Here is a 23306-nt window from a genome sequence, read left to right as displayed (position 1 = left end):
AGAAATGACCCCAAACGTTTGAATAGCACTGTATAGTGCATATACAGACAAATACTTTTAAAAATTAAGCTAACCTTGAGTAAATATTCACCAGAGTAAGAAGTGTGACAACCAGCCCCAGTCTCCACATTATCTTTTTCTTTGTCGCTCTATCACGTCCAGTTACATTTCCTTCATCATTTTTACTGTTCTTGTCGGAGTGTACAGTATATGATTTTTATCTTCTGACACCCGTTAATTCCACCCATTGTGCAAACACGATTACGACATAATTACGATAAATGTTTTTTCTCAAGTCAATGGTTTTTTTAAGTACTTACCGCAAACCCTGTGAATGACTCCATTATTATTTTGTGGCCAATTTTGTTTTGTCATCTGTTACTTATTCCCATTATAACTATCAGTTATAGACTACAATGATCATTCTGAATCAGCCACCCTTTTTAGGATCATATCAGAGACACGTTCAGGGTTGAGTTTGTTTAAATACAGGGATGTGTCTCGGAAATCCTGATCACGCTGCCAAAGGACTTGACTTCCACTTGAGCAACATGTGCCAGCCTGGGTGTTCATGCTCAAAATCAAACAATAAACCTTCCCAATAAAGTAAACACACATCCCTTTAATGCACCCTGTATGAAATTTTGACCTGTGCTGAATTCAGCCACCTCCATTTCCTATGGAGCATTTGCCTATTTTATCAAACAGGAGCAAAGTTCAAAGCTCATGAGATTTTATTTCCCTGTGACTGTCTGAAAGTTCTGCTTCCTCAGCAGTTCAGTGGATCACAAGGTTAACTGATCGCACCCAGGATGTGCCTGGTGGAAAACCCTGTTGAATTAGTCGGAAAGATTGGATTTTTTTGGACTCCTTTTTTATTTTTCACAGAAAGGAAAAATCTGTTAATACTTAACCGTAAATTATATAAAAAAAAGTTTTTTAAGAAAGACTGGAATTCATCAAAATGTATTTGTTCTCCTTTCATCCTCATACATACTGATCCTGGTTCAACTCAGAGAGATCGGTAACTAAGAATGACAGGTGCAGTTTACTTTAAATATGCAATGAAGCAAAAAAAAAAAAAATTGTACTGCGAGGTTGCTTTTACTGTACTGAGGTCAGATGTCTGCTGTGTCCTAGCCAGTCTGGTTTACATAAATAGCCATAAAAGTGAGTGTCAAGCCATAGAGAAATGATAAGATAGTGCCATAGGGTTAATTCCATCTGGAAAGACAGTGTGTCTTCTCAGTGACACAACGTGGAACAGAGCGGCCTGGAAGGGTGGGTGGCAGGAGGTTCAGTTTTGGCACCGAGGTCAAAGGTCAGATCAGACTAACACACAAGCAGAGAGAAACGCATATGAAACAACACGGGAAGATAGAGAAGAAGAAGAAGTTTGGTGTCATTTGGAGGACTTTTAAGGTGGATTTGAATTCAGCCATCATCTATTATGTTTCTTTTCTTCAACCATGACTCAACACTGAAAGAGGACTAAATCATTTTCAAGGTATCTTTAATACCGGATCTACTGGAACGGTTCCATCTTGACTTTTACGTCTTATATCCTCTTGCATGGTAAAGAAAACCGTGCCAGCGTGGAAATGCTGAATTTCCGTCAGAGGACGTGGAATGTGCCCAGCATTTCAACGTTCCCAGAGGTTCCAGGTGGAATGCTGATCCACTACAGTCCTCTGAATGAGCTTCCCCGGATTCATGCCCACAGACCTCATACTGCGGGGTTGGTGGCGGCCCGCGTGCAGCGCTTCGAAGCTAGGGACGCGCCACCTGCCAGCCCCACAAGTGTGGCTACACTTACCCCTCCTAACAGCCCCTCGTATCCACCGGGAGATAATAAACAAGAGGTCAAGGTAATACTGCATTATGCAGACTTAATATCAGTCTCAAATCGTCTAGTTCAGGAGAAGATTGGGTTATTTTCTCTGTAAAAAATATCAATGAACCTAAAAAAAAATATATACTTAATGTAGCAACATCTAAATGAGCTAGTTTTAAATCATTATATTATATTATATTATATTATATTATATTATATTATATTATATTATATTATATTATATTATATTATATTATATTAATTATATTATATTATATTATATTATATTATATTAATTATATTATATTATATTATATTATATTATATTATATTATATTATATTATATTATATTATATTATATTATCAGTAACTTTTAAAAGCTCTTTTAAAAGTATCCACCTAGACTGTAAAAAATGGTCTGTTGTCTTACTGGAATATAAATCCAAATTTTAGCTATATAAAATATATATGGTTATATAAAATATGGATGTTATAACCATATTTTATATGCATGTAAAATATAAAACCAACCTATCCATTCTGTTATATTCTGTTTTCCCTGATACATCAGATAATTTTTGCCTTCATATTATCATTATAAATTTTAGTTTTGTGTGACTTATGTGAATAATATGAAATTTACCATTTTTATGTTGTAATTCCCTTTATCATCATTAGGTCCTTATCTTTTGTGGGAAACTGAAACTTAAACCGTCTTTCTTGCTATGCGGTATCATATGAGAGTTTTACTGGGGGAATCTGGGTAAATGTGTAACTATGTACAGAACTCCCTGTTTAATGGTTATGCTGTGTTTCCTTATGTCTTGTGTAAAATGTGCCTCATTTTCACCTTGTCTACATTATTTATTGAAGAGGTACATTGTGAATGTTCTGCAAGCAGTCTTGCATGAGCAAAAGTGCTTTTACGCGAAAAACATACATGTTTATAATCACAACATGGCCAGCTAGTCTGAATCGTTTTCTTCACAAACATATTTATATACAAAAAACATTAACATCTCCCTCAGCATATGTATCCTAATAATACTGGACAGGATGACAGAGAGCTCAGCAGAGTTTTTCCTATCTGGCTTTTTTAAAACCTAATCTCAATGTTGGTTTTGGACAGTTCAGAAAGGCTCTCTGCAAAATGCAAATTAGGTCATTATGCAAATTAGCACCCAATTAGTCACAGTCACTTAAATCACCTTTGGATTTATCACAAAGTGAAGAATTGTGTGTTGTGTGCCTCAGAAGACAGGACCCCAAATGTGTTTATATTCACAGTGCATATTTAACATGTATCGACCCTCAACTAGCCTTAAAGGGATGGTTCACTTTTTTTTTAAATTCTGTGGTCATTTACTCACCCATCATGTCGTTTCAAACCTGTATGGCTTTTTTATTCTGTAGAACACAAAAGAAGATATTTTTAAGGATGTTTCTACTATCTTTGTTCATTCGGTGAGAGTCAATGGAGTCTAAAAATGTCATACAAGTTTAGAACAAAATGAGGGTGAGTACATTTTTGGATGAACGTGTCCTATTTTTATGCAGAAACAACTATAAGAAAGCCATTTGTAGTAGCACTGACACCGTTTGAGCAACGCAATAGCGACATTGGCTCAAGTCATGACCAGTTTCTCTTATCAAATTGATTCAGAAAATTATTTCATTATATTATAGTTTGCCAGCATGTGTAACTGCACTCACGTTAAAGGGATAGTTCACCCAAAAAGGAAAATTCTGTCATCATTTACTCACCATCAAGTTGTTCCAAACCCGTATACATTTCTTTGTTCTGCTGAACACAATGGAAGATATTTTGAGGAAACTTCAACAGATCACGGGCCCCATTAACTACCATAGTATAGGGAGAAGAAGAAAATAGTATAATAGTCAATGGGGCCCGTGATTTGCTTTTGGTTACAAACATTCTTCCAAATATCTTCCTTTGTGCACAGGTTTGGAACCATTTTAGATTAAACGATGACAATTTTTTATTATTGGCTAACTAGCCCTTTAAGCATCATGCATATAGCAAATTGATTGTTATATTGTTGAAAAATGTAAAATAATTATCTATGAAATTTGTATATGTACATCCTACTTGCATACAAAGTACACTCATGTAAACCAATATACTGTATACTGCCTGATTTTATTTCATTCCAAAATGTAAGTATTACCGTCCAGCTTTTTATACAAAGTTAGATATGTAAGTAGGTCCAATTCACTTGAGTAGGGCGATATACTATTCTATATTGCAATCTGCTCGAGTGCTTGTATTGTTGCAAAATGTAAACTATATTATCACCCAGCAAAATGCGACTATAAGGCATGAAGATATTATTAAAACATTAACATCAAGATTTTTTGTAAAACTACTCTGACTTGAATGGCACATTGCTTATCATCAATATTCCCTTTCGCCGCCTGCCTTCACAGCAGATGTGCAATAAACATGGTTTTGCAGTCAGCTCATGTCGCTGCTTCAGAGCTGTTGATTTTAAAGCGAGCCGCTGCTAGGATCAGTTGTCTGAGGTAACTGAGGTAGCAGAAGGAGCTCCTCCTCCCCTGCTCCTTTCCCCTCTCTTCCTGTTCTCACAATAGGAGGGCAGGATTCTGCAGTTACTATGACACCCGGCCAGCCCTCCTCAGCAATGCAGCGTTCTACCGTTCAGTCCTCTCAGCCTCCTTCAGGTTCACTTGCACGCACATATACACGCAAGCTGACGAGCCTGTAGAAGTGGATTTAAATGCACTAGTCCTTTGGCATCAATGTAGCTTTTGTGAGGGTGCAGGAGGGAAGCAGGTTGCAGGAGATTCAATCTGGGCGCAGCATGGGCCTGGCTCTCTTTTGATGCCGTGCAATGCTGTGGACTGCCTTGGAAATGCCTCTGACATCTACGGTGAGCTGATTATTGCTTCGTCTGTGTGTTGACACTCTTATCTGCATGGTTCAGATAAACTGTTTTTGTAATAGAATATGAATGTTCAAAGACCTCCTGTCTGGGAATTAATGGGGGAAATTTTTTGCCTGCAGCGCTTATATTGCTTTTCATTATTGAACTCTCACATCTCTTCTTAAACATAACAAATATAATGGGTTCATCAAACATATTGGCTTGTTTTAAAAGGGATTTTAGTGTGAAGTGTATACACAGGTTTCTGTGATAACTCTTGGAAATATAACATCTTCACATGCTGGCTGGGTGCAATGTTGACTTTGTGTTCCTCAGAGAGAAACTACCCAAACAAATGAGTCAAACAGGTTCTCCGGATAGACATAGACCAAGACAATGTCAGTTTGTCATCTTTGAAGGATGACTTTAATTAGATTTCTGCAACCAAGATGGTCTGTCATATGCAGCGAGTATGGGAGCATTGATTGGTCAGAGCTGTTCAGAAACAGCGCATTTCTCTGATCAGAGCAAAAAGCTAAGAACATACTGACTTGATCTAGAAATGGTTATTGATCTGGGTAAGCAACAAATTGTCTTTTGTTTTCATCACGAGGACCATTTTGGGGACAGAACATTCTGTCTGCTCAGAAACATTGCCATTGTCCCAGAACACCGACGAATGAATTGGCCCGCAGATCTTCAAGATCTTTGTCTGACGACGACGAAAAATGCCAGGTTTGTTTTTAACCCATTGTAATTGCGTTTTCCACTGAAAAGAAAGGCATCATCAGAACACAATGTCCAAGTAATGAGCCCCAAGGGACATTGAGTGGCTTTCCCCACTACACTCATGCATTCTTCATTTATTTCCATTGTCGTGAACAGGGAAAAGCCTTTCCCCTGTTTTCCGAGACATGCCTTGCCTCTTTTCCTGTTGTTGCCGAAGGGTTCCTCTCGTTCGCCCGGGTCACAGGGTTCGCTAATTCTTGTCAGTCAAGTCTCTAATGCTTCAACGTTTCTGTGCGGAGAATGTTGCCAAAACCCAAATTTCCTTTTCACCTGTTGACAGCTGAATATGCTCCCTAAGGTCAACAGTGTTTTTCTTTTTCTTTCTTGACACATATGTGATGTCCCATCTTCTGGTGAAAGATGTCACTGAATGTACAGAGATGGTCTGAGAACAGGCCTGTCTTTGTTTATGCACAAATGTCCTGAGTGTTTTGTTTGCACTTCCTTACCTGTCAGAGTCGGGATACTTCTGGCACTTTACATTCCATACTTTAGACGGACGACTTCACAAAGTTTGCTGTTTTGACTACTTGTCAAAGTTTGCATGACAGATGTATTTCCTCTCTGACTTTTTTTTTTACATTGTTGGTTAATTCAGCCTGCCTATGCTTAGTTTGCTGTTCTAAAAGTAAAATAGATAAATAAATAAATAAATGCATATATATATAATATATATATATATAATATATAATAATAAAAATAATAATAATTAATAGTTAAAATATTAAATTAAATACCTTATTATAATGTGTATATATATATATATATATATATATATATATATATATATATATACACACATATTAATTGTATTATTTAGCTGTTTTGTTGCTTCTGTTTTTAATGTATTATTAGTCATGAATATATATATGTGTGTGTGTGTGTGTGTGTGTGTGTGTGTGTGTGTGTGTGTGTGTGTGTGTGTGTGTGTGTGTGTGTTTGTGTGTGTGTGTGTGTGTGTGTGTGTGTGTGTGTGTGTGCGCGTGCGCTCAGACACACACACACACACGTATATACGGGATTACCTGGTTTTCTTCTTTTTCTCATTTATGTTTTTTGTCCTTTAACTCGCCTTCACCTCAATTCAAACATTTGCCTGTTTTTACTTTTCCTTTTTCTCATTACCTCACTTTTTCTTTCTCTCACTTTCTGTCTGTCACAGGGTCAAGCGCGTCGGCGAAAGAACATGCCGGAGTTTCTGGGTGATGCCACCGTCCCGAATCAGGACTCCGTATCCCAGTTGAGTGGTTCTCTCCCTGGATCTATAACGGGTACAGACCGCTGGAGGAACCGCGCCGCCAGCCGTTTCAGCGGCCTCTTCAGCTCCAACTCAGGAAACGGCTCTCTTGGGAAGGTCAGCATCTGTGAGCATCCAAGGGTTTTTTACATGTCCAAGGCACTTTGTCATATGCAAAACAAGCAATTACATATTCTTGGCAAGCTTTTAGCATTACACACTTGAGCGTGTAATAGTGGACTTGAGTGTGTAACTACTAAGGAAGAGATAATAATTTGTCAAAGCATTGCTCCACTTAACAGTGAACAAAAAAACAGGAAAGTGTACAAGTAGACCTTTCCTATAAGTCCACACTCAGTTTTCTTTCACGTGTAGGGATCCTTTGCTGTATATTTTTTTTTCATGCCCTAGAGATTTAGGTTGGTTGACAACCTCTGACTGGCTCAGGAGTGTAAAATTGGGGTCAAAGATCAGACTGGGACCTCTTCCTCTCTATGTGACTTGTAAAAATCACATATAATAGCGTGACGTTGGTCCGGTGTGGACAACAATGCCTGCTTGGGGACGACCATGAGATCATTACATGTGTCTTGAGGTTTACTCCATGCTGCAAAAAATACACCATAGTCTTAATATATAATATGAGTAATCATTGTGTCTAATATTAAACAAAAGGTATGGGGTAAAATAAAGATCCATTTGTTCTTATTTTGAATAGCTCATGTAATGCTTAGGATGTACAATATAGCAGTACTATATCCTTATCAGAGTATATTAAATATTTAATTTATCTGTCAATATTGAATGTTTAATTTCTCATGCTTGTTTTCCCTATTTTTTATATTTTGATCTACTGTCTTCATCTACTTAAATTTAATCTTTAAAAACCTTAATAATTTGTCATTTTCAACCATTTTTCATACTGTACATTATAATGGTGTGATGTCTAAATTCACTTCAAATTATTATAATTTTTGTTTTGTTATTGCTAAGTATTAGCTTTTAATGATTCAAATTTGATTCCCTCTCTGTTTTATTTAATATTTACATTTTTCTTCTTCCCAGGAGTGTGATCGTGTGGAACAGCTGCAGAGTAAGCTATACTCATACACTATGTTCGGATTACCCAAGATGCCCCCGCAACTCTCGTTCCACAGAGACTCATGGGAAGAGGAGCCCAACCTGGAGCTAGAAGAAAGCTGGAAGCAACTTTTGGAGAATCCTGAGGTAAACACACTTCCCTACCCAGTGTATAGCTTTAAGATTTTTTTATATAGATAAATGAAGATGTTATAACCAATAATAATGTTCAACATCATATGACTTTATGTGCAATGATAAACATGTCAGGTTAATGACCATAATCAGTTATGACTGGTTTTATAACTTCCTCTTTTCCACTGATGTTTTCGCAGTGTCATTGCTATGGATGTTTTATTGCTCTTTTCGGGATCGGTTGTGTAAGAGTAACTAAAGTAAAAAAACAACAGTGATCTTTATTTGGAATCCTTGAGCCTACATAAAGTCTACACTACACGCTTTACTAAGTATCTAAGTATCTAAGTATCAAAACAGCCAATGTTTTTTTTTGTCATGACCAACTTACTGGATATAGCATGTTCAAACATTCATATAGCACAAATCATTCTAATAGTCTGATCTGGTGCTCAAGAAACATTTCAATGTTGAAAACAGTTGTGCTGTGAGAAATTGGTTTCTAGATTTTTTGATTAATATAAAGTTTAAAATAAATCTTTTTTTTAGTTCTTTTGTAACATTATACAGACAAACTAGACATTATTCAGACACCAGATCTACTTTTTTACTAAACACTATAGTTAATCTATGTAAGTGAGGATAACAAAATAAAGTAAAGATTAGTCATACAGTGGACTACCAGTAAACTGAAAAATCAGGACCAAAATTATTCAAACGCTTTGACCTGTGTTTTTTCTTTAATTACTAATGCGACCTTTTACACGACAGACTGAACAAAATGAAGCATTGCTCCGTCATTGGTTGACCTGAATTGGTATTATCTAATTGTGTACTTCAATTTAAAAGCTGAGAGCTGATTGTTTGATTGTAATCCATTACACACCTTTCTATCAAAGTTGTCTGACATTATCAAGATGAATTCTATATTTGTATTACCATTTTCTAAACTATAGCGAATAAACTGTGATAATGTGAGAAAATGTGTCTGAATACACTTTGGCTTGACTTTATATATATATGATTTAGTGGGTTTTATATATTTTGTTTTTAAATGTAATTTTTTTTACCTGTAGATTTTAACCAGACGTCAGTGCCATCAGCAAGAGGCCATATGGGAGCTGCTGCAGACCGAGTCAGACTACATCAAGAAACTGCACGTCATTACCGATGTAAGAACCTCCTGATGTTTCCTTCAATACAATAGCATTGCCCTTGTATAATCTGTGTAAATATATAATAATGCCATTGAAATAGGTCTCATGGTTTTCAACAACAAGGCAATAAGATGAATTTACAATAGTTATCTTTTCTAGTGCTCATTCTAACTGTAGGATTTATGGTACTTTATGTGACTTGTGACAGTTCAGATCTGACACATATAATCTCGCAATGTCTTCCTCTTTCGCCAGCTGTTTCTATGTGGCCTGCTGAACCTCCAGGAGAGCGGTTTACTAAGTGAAGTCGAACCTGTGCGTCTCTTCAGTAACATTCAGGACATTGTGCAACTGCATACATCCCTGTGGGCTGAGGTCATGTTGCCGGCACTAGAGAAAGCCAGACAGAAAAGAACAGTGCTTGACCCCACTGAACTACATCAGGGCTTCAGTACTGTGAGTGTGCACACTATCTCATACACCAGTATATTAACACATTCACATTTTTTAAGACTTAAAGTTGTCACAACTGATTAAATTCTTTATGTAGTTTGGTTTCCGATTCAAGCCCTACATCCATTACTGCATGGAAGAAGAGGGCTGTATGGAGTACATGCGCACTTTACTGAAAGACAACGAGCTCTTCAGGACATACGTAACTGTGAGTAATAATTACGATCCACATCCGTTTGGTCTTCAGTCAGACACATTAACCCGCAAATATAAAGGCACCTCTGATGGTTCATTGTATATGTGATATGAGAGGTCTTTAGCATAATAACCTGTATTATAACAGCACCCTCATTATGACTCAGTGATTCCCTCAAGTTCTGCTTGTGCTGTGACTGTATGTTTATGATTGTTCACCAAATGAGACTTTCAATAAACTTTTCCATCCTGTAGTGGGCAGAAACCCATAAACAGTGCAACCGGCTAAAGCTGACAGACATGTTAGTGAAGCCTCATCAAAGACTTACTAAATACCCACTGTTGCTCAAGAGTGTGCTGAAAAAGACTGATGACCCGCCAACTCGTGAGGCCATTAGCAGAATGGTAAGAGATTAAATCTTTCAAAAAAAAAATTGAAATAGAGCTCATGTGCACAGTATTCAGTAGTATATCATTTATTTTAATGTGTTTTACAGTTAAGCCACTGGAATTGGCAATCAATGCCTTATTGAATTGAATGGGGGCTGGCCAGTTTAAAAAATATATATAAGTAACAGTATAAATATACAGTGGGGTTCGAAAGTCTTTAGTCTCAGACTAAAATTCTAGGAATTTAACCCTGGATAAAGTTTAAAAGGTATTATATTATATTATATTATATTATATTATATTATATTATATTATATTATATTATATTATATTATATTATATATACTATATTATATTATATATACTATATTATATTATATTATATTATATTATATTATATTATATTATATTATATTATATTATATTATATTATATTATATTATATTATATTATATTATATTATATTATATATACTATACCCTGGACCACAAAACATAAGTCGCACGGTTATATTTATGGCAATACCTAACAATACATTATTATGGGTCAAAATTATCAATTTTTCTTTTATGCCAAATATCATTAGGATATTAAGTAAAGATCAGGTTCCATAAAGTTATTTTGTAAATGTCCTACTGTAAATATTTTAAATATTTATTATTAATGATATGCAGTGCTAAGGACTTAAGTTTTTGTTTTAATTCAACTTCTCACTCAAATTGTTATAGTAATAAATAAATAAAACACTAAACATTTTGAACTCCACTGCACTGTATTTAGGGGCAAACATATATTATATAAACATATATATAATATTTAATTGATCATCTTCTATTTATATTTTCTTTATTATCTATTGACATCCAATAATATGTTTGTCAGGTGGCTGCTGTTGAATGCTTCATTAACAGTGTGGACTCACAAATGAGACAGCGGGAGGAAAAACAGAAGCTGGCTGCCATCGCTGGACGTATAGAGGCATATGAGGCCGTGGAGGGGGCCAGTGAGGAAGTAGAGAGGGTGAGACACAATGAGGCTTTCGTATGTCGTATGGTTTATATTAGATCTTCTGTCTTTGGTGTATTTTGTCATTAATTGAAGAAACAAGTAGCAACTCCATGACCTGCTTGATGTCTCCATAATCATCCATCATGCATTGATCCTTCAGATCCTTAGGGAATATAATAACTTTGACCTGACCGCTCCAGTGATGGGCGCCCCACCTGAAGAGATCCGTCAACTACTCCTAGAGGGGGCTCTGAAGATGAAGGAGGGTAAAGAGAGCAGGGTACGATTTCTTATTTTTATTTCTTAAAACAGAGCCAGCATTTCTGAGTGCACTTTAGTAAGCAATAGATTTTTAACTAACAGTCAATAGTTGTCTAAAAGCTTCTCACCGGTCTCCATTACCTCCTGTTTCCGACAGATGGATGTGTACTGTTTCCTGTTCACCGACGTTTTGTTGATTACCAAGCCGGTGAAGCGTGTGGAGAAAGTAAAGGTGATCCGGCAGCCTCTCGTCATCCATAACGTAGTGTGTCGAGAGCTGAAAGACCCAGGAAGCTTCCTCCTTATCTACCTCAATGAGTTTCACTGTGCAGTGGCCTCCTATTGCTTTCAGGCCAACAGTGGCACTCAGGGCCGCAGCTGGATTGAGGCCATCTACAACGCACAGGTATTAGCATTAAATTATATTAAGAATTTGCACGCCGCAAACTTTTGGTTACTAATGGTTAGTTTATTAAAAACCATTGGGCTTGATTGCTAGTTTTAATATCAAGAGTTTTTCCATGCAGAACCAGCTTCAGAGACTTCGCTCCGAGTCCCAGAGAGATGACACAGATGACAGAGATGAGGATGAGACGGAAAGCAGCATGTCTACCTCCAGCTCTCCATCACTACAGCACAGAGAACCTCTAGACAAGAGGTACTATTGATAAATGATTCCTTATATTAACTTTTACCCCGCCGTTTTTGTATATTTCCGTTATTTGTGAGAAACCGCTTCCCTGCCATTGACAGAAATTTCCGGTTTACTGTGTTTTTACTGTTATACGGTAAGGGGGCGCTATATTACTATTTACATCTTCTAAAAGAGTAGTGAATCTCCTGATCAAAACACTTGAGAAGAAGCAGAAATGTGCAATAGTATATGTAATCATATGCATATGTAAAATAATGTTATCATCAACATTAAACGGTATATAAATCACATAATCACGTGATATATGTTTAAAAAACTTATTTTGGTTACACTACATACTGTATAATCTATATAACTTTTCCGTCCGCTAGGCGTAGCTTGATGACGGCAAGTTTGAGCTCAGACTCTTGGGACATGTGGTCTTCACCTCACAGCTGGTGGAAAAGATTAGGGATAGGACTCGGGCAAAAATCATGTTCATGGATGCGGTTATTAACGTTACTGTAGTATGAAGCAGGGCAGGGGCGAGTGCTGTGGGAGCTGAGCAAGTCCGCTTGAGCGATTGTTGTGCAACACATTATACTATATATAGGCATCCTGAGCAGTGGGACTGTTATTATGACAGGACACAGTCACCAGCATTTTCGCTTTTCCGGTCATGATTATATCTGTGAGGTAACACAGCTCTGTTTATCATATCAGATACATTTAAGTGTATTTAAAATTATGTTATGATGTTATTCTGTGCATTCACTCAGCGGCTGCTGTGACACTTGTTGCACACTGCTAAAAGTAAAGCGTTTCTGCTAAATAAAACCGAGGAAACCAAGGGTAACGCAGATATGACGGAATTGACAGTTGACTCCCTCAGACGTACCGGCTCCTTGGTTAAAATAGCAATTTTTTCACAATTTACAAATAGTTGGAAACATTTGGGATATTGTAAGAACTCAACTGGTTTTTGAATATTTTTCTGCAAAAATCCTACATAGTTCACCTAACTAACATTTATAATTTATTTACTGCTGAAATGTTGTATGTGTAAAACAGGCAAAGTATTTATTATAATATACTATAAATAACATTACAAGTAATGTCAGAAAGATGTCATCTCTGCTGTTGTTCATAAATACCAGTTGTGATGTTGTACAATGAGTATGTCATGTCGCAGTCCTCAGTGTCCCAATGTGTAATCCAGCGTTCTTTACTGTCCTTGCCAGTGCTCGAATTCGTGAACATTATATACTGATTCTTGAGCTGATTGAGACACACTCACTATCACTACAGCTCCTAGCATGAACTGCATCTAAATGGCACTATATATTTTGTGAAAGATCAAAATACATCAAGCACTCTAATAAATATTTATTTTCTTTTCCAAAAGCCTCTCTCCTTCACCAAGTCACTCCGATGGCTCCACGGAAACCCTTTCAGTGGCTGCCATGGACGAAGCGGATGAGGTTGGGTCCTTGTCAGCTGTTCAGACTGCATTGTTAAAAAATTCCCTGCTGTCTGAATCTTCAAGCTTGCGGGATTCCTTCTCTACTAGTGACAGCAAAACTCTGGAAGTTTTGGGGGATTTGGTCACAACGGACTTAGATGCAGAAAGTCGCTCTCTTTCTATAGACAGTGCATATGGAACTCTCTCACCTCAGTCACTGATCACAGAACTTGATTTAAAGGGAGCGGTTTGCCAGAGCGAGGGAGAGGAGACCGATGCAGGGGAGGAAGAGGAGGCATTTGAGGATGATGAAGATGGTGACGAGGAGGATTCCATAACCTGGAATGGCTCCCAAATTACTGTAAATGAGTCCTATGTTTTAGACCATGACCATGCTAACAATAAGGAGCTCGGGCAGAAGAATGACTTTTCTGGGATGTCTCAGGTCATGGGTTGTCGTTCCCTAACACTGCGGCGCCGTTCGCCCGTCCAGCCCCGCCCAGACTACTTGCAGCACTTTACCCTCAGGTCACGCTCCGAGGATGACCTCCTTCAATGCCTCACCGGTCCTCTCCGCCCCTCTGGCAGGAACAATGTAAGCAAGAGCTTGACACACCTCGCCAAACACACGTCTCACAGCTCAGAGTTATTCCAGATGGACGAGGAAGGCCTCTGGGAGGATCCAAAAGCATTGTCGAGCAAACTGACGAACACTCTTATGAGAGCAGAGGCCAAGCATGTGCAAAGGACCCTCAGCTGCCCCAATGGCCAGGCAGACTGTGAGATTACAGAGATTGAGACACTCCCCTCTGGTGGTCTGGAGGAAAAGAGTGACTTGGTGCATTCCCAGCAGCCACATCAGCAGCATAAAAAACTGACGGTAGCTCAGTTACACAGGATACGTGCTACCATGGTGCTCAATTCAACACTGACAGCATCGTAAGTCTACATTCACACTTAATATTTAGGTCATACTTTACCCCTCATACTTAAAAAAAGTAAATTATAAATATATATAGTCTATATAAGTCTATATAAGTCTATATATATATATATATATATATATATATATATATTTAATGTATGAGAAAATAATATGAGATGGAAGTAAAAATTATATTTAAATGCTTTTGCACTCTCTTGCAAAAGTTTTGCATTCCCCCAAGAAACTGTCATTTCATATGTTTTTCTTTCATCATGTCTTTAGGAGCTCTGTAGTAGCTTGTTATAGTATGAAAAATAATAATTATCATTACAGTAATACAAAAAACTACTTAAATATTGTCATTTTAAAGTACACTACCGTTCAAAAGTTTGAAGTCTGTAAGATTTAAAAAAATATATATTATGTTTACCAAAGCTGCATTTATTTAATCAAAATACTGTAAACACAATAATGTTGTGAAATATTATAACAGTTTATTTATTGATTTCTATGTAAAATATTTTTTTTAATGTACATTTATTCCTGTGATGGCAAAGCTGCATTTTCAGCATCCTTACTCCAGTCTTCAGTGTCACATGATCCTTCAGAAATCATTCTGATATGCAGATTAGTATTATCACTTTTGAAAAATGTACAATACTACATAATATTTCTGTGGAAACCGTGATATAGATTTCTTTCCTGGATTCTTTGATGAATAGAAAGTTCAAAAGAAAAGCATTTATTTTAAATAGAAATCTACGTGATCACCATTATTTTTTTTTATTACTCTAATGAGACTGAAACTTTCATGAAAAGGTCCTAACATTTAATGCAAAAGTTTCAATCGTGTATCCACAAACAGGTTGCAATTTATAAAAGCAACTAGTCCTTGTCTGTCTTTATCAACTGCACATGCTAATTTAGCCATTTCTAAAAAGTTGCTTTTAAGAGATGCCAACACGAGGCATTAGGATGTAACCCCACCCCACCCCCCCACCCCCAATAAAAAAAAAATCACTAATAGCTTGCTGACAGATTGTTCCTGCAAGTTGATACAAAACTGTCCCTCATTGTTCAGACAGCCCTCCTCATTGTTAATGTTTGCCGCAGAGTGTGGCACATCATTAGATGTCAGTGTGGACTCATTAAAAGACAATGTGCTCTTCTGATATAGCTTTTAATAGGGGGAGACGCAGTGAGTGCAGTCAGTGAGGCACAGGATAGCCAAACCCCTATTGTCTACCCGTCTGTGAGAAGCTGGCATTTCAACATCCAGGGCTTTTGTCCCTAGTGTGTTTTATCTAATAATCTCAGTCTCCACCCAGAGTTATTAGAGAATTGGACCTTCAGAGAGAATGACTGCATCTACTGAGTACTAAGTTTTCCACGTTTTTCCATGTATTGTATCTATTTTTACCTAGTGGAGAGTCTCTAATTGTTCCTTGATGTTGTATTACGAAACGCTATAGTTGTTACCAGCTGTTTCAAATATTATAAAAAGATCATATTACAGATGTATTATTCATTTGCTATTTATATTAACCCTATTCTGCTTTTCTTCCTCTAGGGAAGTTTAATGTTTGAGCATATGAAGCTGATGCCATTAGCTGGTCTTTTGGTGGGACTTAAACCATGTCTTTGGTCCAAAACTACATCTACAAAGACGTGTACCCGAGGGGACGTTCAACTCAGTGACAGGAAGAAAACCAGGGAGAACGCTGTGGATCTCCCAGTTTAAAGCCATGACCATAATTTAGTAATTCAATATTAACTATAAAGTTGAAGGGTCATACATACCTGTCTGTAAATCACAAAAAGACTTGAGTTAATCCATTTTTATTTAACGATGCAACAGTCAGGGCTTTTGAAGAGTAAAAGGGACAGAAAAAGAATCATGTTCTGTGGTCTGTTATCACAAAAAAGTATGAATATAAACTCGAAAGCACTCTTAATTCTAGAATTAATTGTCATTTTGTTTGATGGACAGAAAAATCATTTGACCTCTTGAGTCCTAAGGGCTTTTTGCTAGATGATGTAGCTCTTAAAACGCTTAAAAATGATTGACTCTTTTAGGTTACTGAATCACACTTCACTTGTGAAAAAAAGAACAACTGTGGACTACTTTCGCTTCTAACGCCACAATAAAAATCGACTTGCATGCATTTGTTTTTTTTCAGTGTTCTGTAAATAAGGTATTTATTGAACCTGCTTTGTGTTGTAGAAAATATCCTTATTGTTGATGCCTTTTGACTGTTATGTCTCTTTTTGGCACTGTCTCTAATTTGTCTTTTGACATTATAATAAGGGCTGAATCCATGTCTTGGATTTTATCAGTTTACATATATATGTAGCTTCAATATTTACAGGTAACAAATTTGCACAGTACCCCCAAAAGAAAGAAAGAAATCCCCCCCTCAAACTTCCAATTAAAATGCTTCAAATGCCAAATCCACTACCAAAATGTGTCTGTTTTGTTTATTAATAACAAAACTGAATGAATGACATCATTTCTTGTTACTGAGAAGATATACACTATATTGCCAAAAGTTTTGGGATGCCTGCCTTTACATGCACATGAACTTTAATGACATCTTAATCTGTAGGGTTTAATATGAATTTGGCCAACCCTTTGAAGCTAACAGCTTCAACTCTTCTGGGAAGGCTTTCCACAAGGTTTAAAAGTGTAGTTATGGTCATTTCTGACCATTCTTCTAGAAGCGCATTTGTGAGGTCAGGCACTGATGCTGGACGAGAAGGCCTGTCTCGCAGTCTCTGCTCTAATTCACCCTAAAGGTGTTCTATCGGATTGAGGTCAGGACTCTGTGCAGGCCAGTCAAGTTCCAGACAGACCCCCGCAGACCAGTCTGTAGCTATTGACTCTGCAGAAAGTTGGTGACTTCTGCGCACTGTTGCCTCAGCATGCATCATTTTCTCATAATGTAATAAAATATTGAGCTCATCATGTAATAAACATTTTTACATTAGGTATTACATTATAAACTCACCAAAAACGTTATATTTTCATTATTGTAAGAGCTTTTAAAACTATACTTTAAAATATTATTATTATTCTCTTACAGTAGTTTTAAAAAGCTACTGTAAAAACTGAGAATGCAACAGATTTAAATATTAATTAATGCTATTATTATTAATAAACAAACCATTGTATATTCTAAAATGTAAAGGAATACCAATGCTTTATGTTTAACAAACATGGTAACATTTTAGTATAGTCGTAGTACACTATTAACTACGATTTTTTGCCTTAATAAATTACTGATTTTTAATAGTTAGTAGGCTACAGTAGTTTTTGTAGTGTTTAAGTTTAGGTATTAGCTTAAGGGATGTAGGAAAAAGTCATTAATATGTGCTTTATAAGTAATAAACAGTCAATATCCTAATATGCATGCTAATAAGCAACTAGTTTTAATAGCCAGAATTTAACCCTAAAATAGTGTTACCAATATGAATATTTAAATGTTGCATTTAGCAGGGAATACTTTTTTTTTTATGTTTTAAAAACTACAATAATACAAATATGACGTTTTTGCTGAGTTTATAATGTAATCATTTTCTTATAATGTAAACGTTATGAGCTCAAGATTTTATTACATTTTGAGAAAATTATTGAATTCGTTATTAATTCATTATGAACTACTTTATGAGCAGTTACTAGTTATTTTGAGTATCTGAACAGGTAATCACTTATTTGACGAACTTTTAGAGCGCAGAACTGGATCGTATTGGTGATCTGTTGACCAGTCAAATAATTGCAATATTTGCGTAATCCAGAAGGTGGCAGCAAATATCCACTTTTAATCTTTGACTTCATTTGTTGTTTGTACAGCTGATGGAAAAATATGTGGTCATGCCACTTATTTTTCCATCATCATCTTCATTTTTATGTAGGCTTTACTCAAATATATAATATATAATAATATAACCAGGCTAGGCCAAAATATTACATCCACTAAGCAAATGTGCTACGTGCTACAGGTAGGTAGGCTAGTTATCACGACATCACATATTATTTAGTACTGAAATCGGTTTTCAGCAAATGTTTGGTGAAATGATACCTGCTAGTTATTTTGAGCATGAATCGTAAAGGCTGCTTTCACATCATTATAAAGGAACTGAAAGAACCTACAGCTGCTCCTCTCTTTGCTGGCAGCCCCCCCCCCCCCCCTTTTTTTTGTGTGTGTGTGTGTGTGTGTGTGTGTGTGTGGGGAGAATGAGGCTGTCTTAATTGTTTGTTCCCTAGAGTTTTATGGCTCATTGCGGGAGCTGAGTCTGCATTGTGGCCTATAACCACGCTGCGAGCTAAGCCAGTAAACACACCAACAGCACCTTGATGAAACAGCGATTGGCGCACCAGCACCACCATCAGTAATTATTACCAGGCGTTACGTCTAGCTGTCTACAATGGCCTAGCTAGGTCTATATAAAATACAGTATGGTACTACTATGCAATTGAATGATCATATGTAAAATATTTTAAAATATATACAAAATAAGGTTTTAATAATAATAATATTTTTTTAATCGTGTTTTTTTTACTTTGTTTTTCGGAACAAACTAAATGTGCGTTTCCTTCGATAAACTTTGTGTGTTAAAATAACAGGAGGTGGGAGGGAAAACTTTTTAGCTTTTGAAAGCTAACGGAAAAATAATCGTGTAGCCACGTGCGTACGTTAATTTTCTCTTGGGAACACATAAGTTTGTCAACAACGACAGCCTACTTTGACGTATTTCATTTTCTAAAGAGAACTGTTTTCAGTTTTCATATTTGCTCGCAAATCGTACTCGGTTACTTTCGTAACCTCGGTTCCCTGAGAGAGAGGAACGAGTATTACGTATGGGAAAAACTCCTTTTCTCGAGAATGTGAAGCAAAACTTTTAATAAAGGTATCTATGTAAAGCGCAGTGAGCTGCACGGCCATAGCCCAGCGCGAGGAGCGCTCTGATTGGCCGGGCTGCGGCAACTGCAGGAACCTATGGTGAGGCGGCTGAGAGGAACGAACCAATGGGGGGCGTTCCAGAAGCCCGCCGAAAAAGGTGCTTATATTTGCATACAGGAGGCTATATAAGACCCTAATTCGCCATAGGTGTCAGGTTTTAAGATCGACTGAAGCGATACCTGAGAAGCATAAACACGGCACGGAACGTAATACTCGTTCCTCTCTCTCAGGGAACCGAGGTTACGAAAGTAACCGAGTACGTTCCCTTTCGAGAGAGGTTCCTCGTATTACGTATGGGAACACAATGTAAAGCGCCGTGTGTGCTGACTGACCCAGTATACCCAAAGCACATGTTATAAACCCCCGAGACACCGACAGAGGCGGCTTATAAGGGGAATGAAGAACCGGAAGAGTCGGTTCGTTTGAACAGCTGATCGGACATAGTCGGATCTTATGATGAATGAATAGTGCTTAAGGACTAATGTGTACAGGCCAAAATGTAAGGCAATCTGTTTGCCAGGGTCAAGATAGAGCCTAGATGGAGAGAAGCCCTGCTTGTAGAGCTGGAACCTCCAACTTGTAGAATCTGATAAAAGTGGACGGAGAGGCCCAGCCTGCCGCCGCACAGATATCTTCCAAAGAAATGTCACACGACCAAGCCCAAGATGAGGCCATGCCTCTAGAGGAGTGGGCTTAAATGCCTGTAGGACAGGTTAGGTCCTGGACCTATATGCTAGTGGGACTGCATCCACTATCCAGTGTGAGAGACTGTTTCATGACAGCACAAACTTTAGTGCGGCCACCGAAGCAATGAAGAGCTGATCCGACTGCCTGAAGGGGGCGGAGCGCTCTAGATACAATCTCAATGCTCTGACTGGGCAGAATATGTTTGCGTCTTATTCTCTCTAAGACGCGGGTTAAGCAGTGCAAAGACCTGCATACTGAAGGGGTTGATAGCACTTTCAGCATAAAACCATGCCTCGGTTTGAGCACAACCTTGAAGTTGCTGGACCCAAACTCAAGACAGGAAGGGCTCACCGAGAGTGCAGGTAAGCCACCCACTCGGTTAACCGAGGCCACAGCCAGCAGAAAAACGGTTTTGAGTGATATGTGCTTCAAGCTCGTGTTCTGAAGTGGTTAGGAGGGGGAACCCTTCACGGCCTCCAAAACCATGGCGAGGTCCCAAATAGGGACCGAGGTAGGGGCAAGGCGAGCTGAATCTCCTGGCCCCTTTAAGAAAACACACAATAAGATCACTTTTCCCTAGTGAATGTGCCGCGATAGGAGCGTGGCTAGCTGCTATGGCGGAGACACACACCCCGAGTATGGAGGGGGGACGACCCGCATCCATTAGCTCTTGGAGAAAGCGAGCGGTTCCGCCAGTTCGCATGAGTGTGCGTCGATGTTTCGCGTAGCACATTGGTTAGAAAACCACTGACCACTTCAAGCAGAGCTGCCAGATAGCAGGGGCTCTAGCTTCCGAAATAGTGTTCATAACTTGTCAGAGAGGTTCCCGGATACCGTTGATGGGCCATACGTGGAGGGCCCACAGCTCGGGATTGGGATGCCAGACCTTCCCTTTCATTGGCAGAATAGGCATGGGGCTGTGTCTGACAGCTGAAACAGTATGGAGAACCATGTGCGGTTCTTCCAAAGTGGGGCTATTAAAAAGCACCGGCTGCAGCTGGATCGCGATCGGAGGGAACATATAGAGGGAGTCTGGGCCAACATGGGCCAGGGCATCCCTGCGTTTGCAGAAAAAATATTGGGCAGCGTGTGCTGTGCAAGCTGAATTGTTTGCGGGTAAAGGGACCATCCCCCTGGGGACATGGGTCCTCTGGATAACATGTCCGGACCCTGATTCAGAATACCTGGCACGTAAGCCGCCCTTAGGGAGCTCAGATTGTGCTCTGCCCATAAAAGGAGATGCTTAGCCATGCAGTGAACAGAGTCTGATCTCGGCTGCCCTAGCGATTTTATGTACATTATCAAGACGTGGTGGTTCTTATGCCGTAAGTCTTGAGTCTATGACAATGACTGTACTGATAAGCCTGCCCCTCGAAGGCGAATCTCAAGAATGGCCTGTAGTGGGGGTGGGGGGTTATCGTAACGTGAAGTATGCGTTTTTCAGATCTATTGAGAAAACCCAATCCCCGGGGCGAATGTGCGCGAGGATTTGTTTCACCGTCAGCACCTTGAAACGAGCGTGTCATAAGTGCTTTGTTCAGATGCCTGGAAAATGGGCCTGAGACCGCCACCCATTTTCGGCATGAGGAATTAGCGACAGTAAAAACCTGACTCGCTAGCGTCGGGTGTACTGTTTTCGCCGCTCTCTCCTTTAACAGTCTCAATGCCTCAGCGAGAAGCACGTGACTGACACTGCTTCTTACAGAGGGCTCGACCACGGCTTGAATCGCGGGGTCTGCGAGCAAAACTGTAGCGAGAACCTCATTTTATATGTTCAACACCCAATATTATATACCAGGAATGGCCTGCCAGGCCTGGGCTCGTAAAGCCAGGGGTTGAATTAGATTCGGGGGCTGGCCGCTTAGTAATAGGGGCCTGTTAGCCGGGTTGCTTGTGCTGTAACACTGCTTGTAACACTGTGGGGATAGTGTTAGTTTTGGCGGTGCAGGCTTTGCAGTGGGCGCACGCCTCACATTTATATTGTGTGTGCGAGAGTGAACTTTGTGAAAAGTGCTTGGGTGCAGGAGTGCAGACTGTAAAGTGGGCACATTTCCTACATAGAAAGCTCTTTTGTGTGTAGTGTAAACAATGTGCAGTGGCGCACAACCTACGTAGAATACCCACGGTGCAAACCAGTGAGCAAATCCACAGGGGTAAACGCACACAGCATTAGTGTGCAGACGAGCGTGTTTAACACAGGCTAGTTGACTGCAATATTTCATCTCCAGTCACTTAACTTAAGGGAACTGGGAGAATGTAAGGAAGTGCGGGTGGTATGTGAGCCATTCCACAATGCCGTTATGCTCTAGTCTAGACTGAAAGCGCGCATGCAGACAAGCGTGTTTGACCACAGGCTAGTTGACTGCAATAAGGCTAGTTGACTTTATATGGTGTAATCCGGCCGCGGCGGGATTTATTTGTGATTTTGTGAGGCTGAATTAACAGTGCTTATGTAGGGGTGCACACTGTGTAGTGGACACTTTGTCTACAGTGTAAAAACCTTTCCAGCCGCCTGAATAAAGGGGACTGGAAGTGATAGAGTGAAAAAAGGGCTTAGCTTGGCAGCCATTTTCCGACGCCCTTATGCTCTGACAGTGAGCGCGTGCTATGACGTAAGCCGCGCTCTAGTCAGCAACGCGCTGTGGAAGGGGCGCGCGCTATCATGACAAGGCAGCCATTACAACTTCCTTGGCAGTAAGCGCGCGCTGCAGCGACATTGTTCTTGACATACCCAACAGCCCGAGCTCGCTCGTCTAACTTACTCTAGTATTCTCTGTCCGCAGCGCTTCAGCACGGCGGCGGTAGAATGAGCACGGCGAGAGCTTCGGATCGAGTTTGTTTATTCACTCTATTATTCTCTGTCCGCGGCGATAGAGCGACAGGACGAGAGAATTGGAAGCGTGAGGAAAAACTCTGTCCGCGGCGCTTCTAGCACGGCGAGAGCTTCGGCTCGAGTTAGTTTATTCACTCTAGTATTCTCTGTCCGCGGCGATAGAGCGACAGGACGAGAGAATTGGAAGCGTGAGGTAAAACTCTGTCCGCGGCGCTTCTAGCACGGCGAGAGCTTCGGCTCGAGTTTGTTTATTCACTCTATTATTCTCTGTCCGCGGCGATAGAGCGACAGGACGAGAGAATTGGAAGCGTGAGGTAAAACTCTGTCCGCGGCGCTTCTAGCACGGCGAGAGCTTCAG

At 39.1% G+C, this 23306-nt stretch overlaps 2 protein-coding genes across 5 annotated transcripts in view; both read left to right on the top strand.

The window, feature by feature from the left end:
- plekhg5a (pleckstrin homology domain containing, family G (with RhoGef domain) member 5a) overlaps positions 1-16937 on the top strand; it is a 43201-nt gene extending 26264 nt beyond the window's left edge. For 2 of the 4 annotated variants that reach the window (XM_067432130.1, XM_067432129.1), the window contains 12 exons: positions 6693-6884; positions 7833-7994; positions 9059-9154; positions 9395-9595; positions 9690-9800; positions 10043-10192; positions 11060-11197; positions 11346-11465; positions 11604-11852; positions 11974-12104; positions 13486-14481; positions 16038-16937. In XM_067432130.1, coding sequence (XP_067288231.1) covers positions 6693-6884; positions 7833-7994; positions 9059-9154; positions 9395-9595; positions 9690-9800; positions 10043-10192; positions 11060-11197; positions 11346-11465; positions 11604-11852; positions 11974-12104; positions 13486-14481; positions 16038-16047 — 2556 coding nt within the window. In that variant the 3' untranslated portion in view covers positions 16048-16937. Of the gene's footprint in view, positions 1-1381; positions 1869-6692; positions 6885-7832; positions 7995-9058; positions 9155-9394; positions 9596-9689; positions 9801-10042; positions 10193-11059; positions 11198-11345; positions 11466-11603; positions 11853-11973; positions 12105-13485; positions 14482-16037 lie in introns of those variants that run through there. The other 2 variants (XM_067432132.1, XM_067432131.1) reach the window with 2 other exon arrangements.
- Positions 16938-18720: 1783 nt separating this feature from the next.
- Positions 18721-23306, top strand: part of mxra8a (matrix-remodelling associated 8a) — a 28290-nt gene continuing 23704 nt past the window's right edge. Inside the window, exon 1 of the mRNA XM_067431893.1 lies at positions 18721-18856. The gene's annotated coding sequence lies outside the window, so the exon portion shown is untranslated. The remainder of the gene's footprint in view (positions 18857-23306) is intronic.

Source organism: Pseudorasbora parva, chromosome 22 (assembly GCF_024679245.1).
Source record: "Pseudorasbora parva isolate DD20220531a chromosome 22, ASM2467924v1, whole genome shotgun sequence".
NCBI classification, from domain to species: Eukaryota; Metazoa; Chordata; class Actinopteri; order Cypriniformes; family Gobionidae; genus Pseudorasbora; species Pseudorasbora parva.
The sequence above is the reverse complement of the archived record's forward strand: the minus strand, read 5'-3'. Positions and strand labels throughout refer to the sequence as shown.